The 1,759-nt window shown below is 29.6% G+C and overlaps 1 protein-coding gene across 1 annotated transcript in view; it reads right to left on the bottom strand.

The window, feature by feature from the left end:
• UHMK1 (U2AF homology motif kinase 1) overlaps nucleotides 1-1,759 on the bottom strand; it is a 27,563-nt gene that overhangs the window by 8,755 nt on the left and 17,049 nt on the right. The window contains exon 7 of the mRNA XM_003785756.2: nucleotides 496-584. Coding sequence (XP_003785804.1) covers nucleotides 496-584 — 89 coding nt within the window. The remainder of the gene's footprint in view (nucleotides 1-495; nucleotides 585-1,759) is intronic.

The raw sequence follows: 1,759 nt of genomic DNA on the forward strand, positions 1-1,759 counted from the left end.
GCTATAGGCGCCGAGCCACAGTTTGCAGAATTTCTAAAGAAGACACTCTGATTGGTTTGAGGCTGTAAATTTTATAGATGCAAAATTTGGGGATAATCTTAAAGCTAGCCTCCCTGAAGCCAGAACTCAGTCCAGCATTTCTATCACAATAAAAACCTAACCTAATTGGTTTTCTAACTCTACTTAATTAGAACAATATTGAGTCAAAATATTTCTCTAGCTAAACTTGGTATAAATTAGCACAATTGAATTTGCATCACTATTTATAACAGTTCCAAAGTAGATTAACACTTCTTTAAAAACAAATTTTCAGTGATAAAAAAATACAATGATATAACTTTTAGAAAAAGGAGACAGGACAAAAAAAGTCATCCAAAATGCAAAATTCATAATTCTTAATAAAATTTTTATATATTATCTTTTTCCAAAAATAAACATTCAACACAAATTTAATAACCTCTAAATAATTCTGTAATTACAAAAACATTCACTTACTTGCCCTCTGCCAGGATTTTCCTTTGGAACAAGCAGAGATACCACTGGTCCGTATTTTTGACATTCCTCTTTTACATCTTCTACAACATCTGGTAATTACAACACATGACAGTAACTGATATGATCAATAAGCATTCAATATTTAAAAATTTTAAATCATCAAAGAATTCATGAATACATACTATAAGGTCATTTTCCATATATTCTAAAATTAAGCTTTATGAATATAAATTCAATGCATTTAATAATTTTCTTTTTATATTTTAAATTTAGTGTTTTGAAGAGGTGACACATTCCAATAATTCAAAATTTTAAAAACTGAAGTATTCTTCACATCTCCCCAACTGCCCTTCCATTCTCCTTTTTGAAGGCAACAAACATGATCAGTCTCTTCTGTGTTCTGCCAGAATTACAACATATTCAAGCAAATATGGTTACATGTGCTGTGAGTAAAAAAAGCTAATTTTGCCTTTTCTTTATTGAACGATATTATCTTGAAGATGTTTCCATATCATTATATAAAATTTTCTCATTTGTTTTTATGATTGTGAAGTATGTTACTCTATGCATGTTTAATAAACTAGTATGTCCTTTACATAATTAAACTATTTCCAAATTGTTTGCTATTACAAACAATACTGTAATAGACGATAGGTGCATAGCTCCATGCACTTGTGTGTGTCTAAGCTGAGATTCTAGAAATAGAATTGCTACATCAAAATTGACATGAAATTGTAATTTTGTTAGAATTACCAACTTGCTTTTTTCATAAAGGTTTACCAATGTAAACTGTGTCCAGAGAAGTATGAGAACATCTGTGTTCCTGCACCCTTACCCACAGGAGGATTATCATTAATAAATGTTTTCATCACTGGTAATTAATGGATAACAAAGATATTGCAGTTTGGTTTTAATCAGCATTTCAATAATAAACGAATCTGAAAATGTGTGAAGTGCATTTGTACTTTCTTTCCTACAAATTGTATTAACAGCTGTAAACATTTTTTCTTAACTTATTATTTGCCTTTTGATCTTTCTTAGGATAGTTTATGTCAAGGTAGAATTTGTTGGATTTTATTGCTTCTTAGTTTTGTGTCATATATGAGAAAGGCCTTTCCTACTCTAAGAATATTAAAAAATAAAATTTCCAATAATTTTTAAATTAAAAAAATTCTTTCCTTCCCTCCTGCCCTATTTCCTTCCTTCCCTCATCCCCTTTCTTTTCTTTCCATATGTCACTCCCTCACTTTCTTTTCTTTTTTTT

This window comes from Otolemur garnettii, unplaced genomic scaffold, assembly GCF_000181295.1.
Source record: "Otolemur garnettii isolate 467f Iridium unplaced genomic scaffold, OtoGar3 scaffold00016, whole genome shotgun sequence".
Lineage (NCBI taxonomy): Eukaryota > Metazoa > Chordata > Mammalia > Primates > Galagidae > Otolemur > Otolemur garnettii.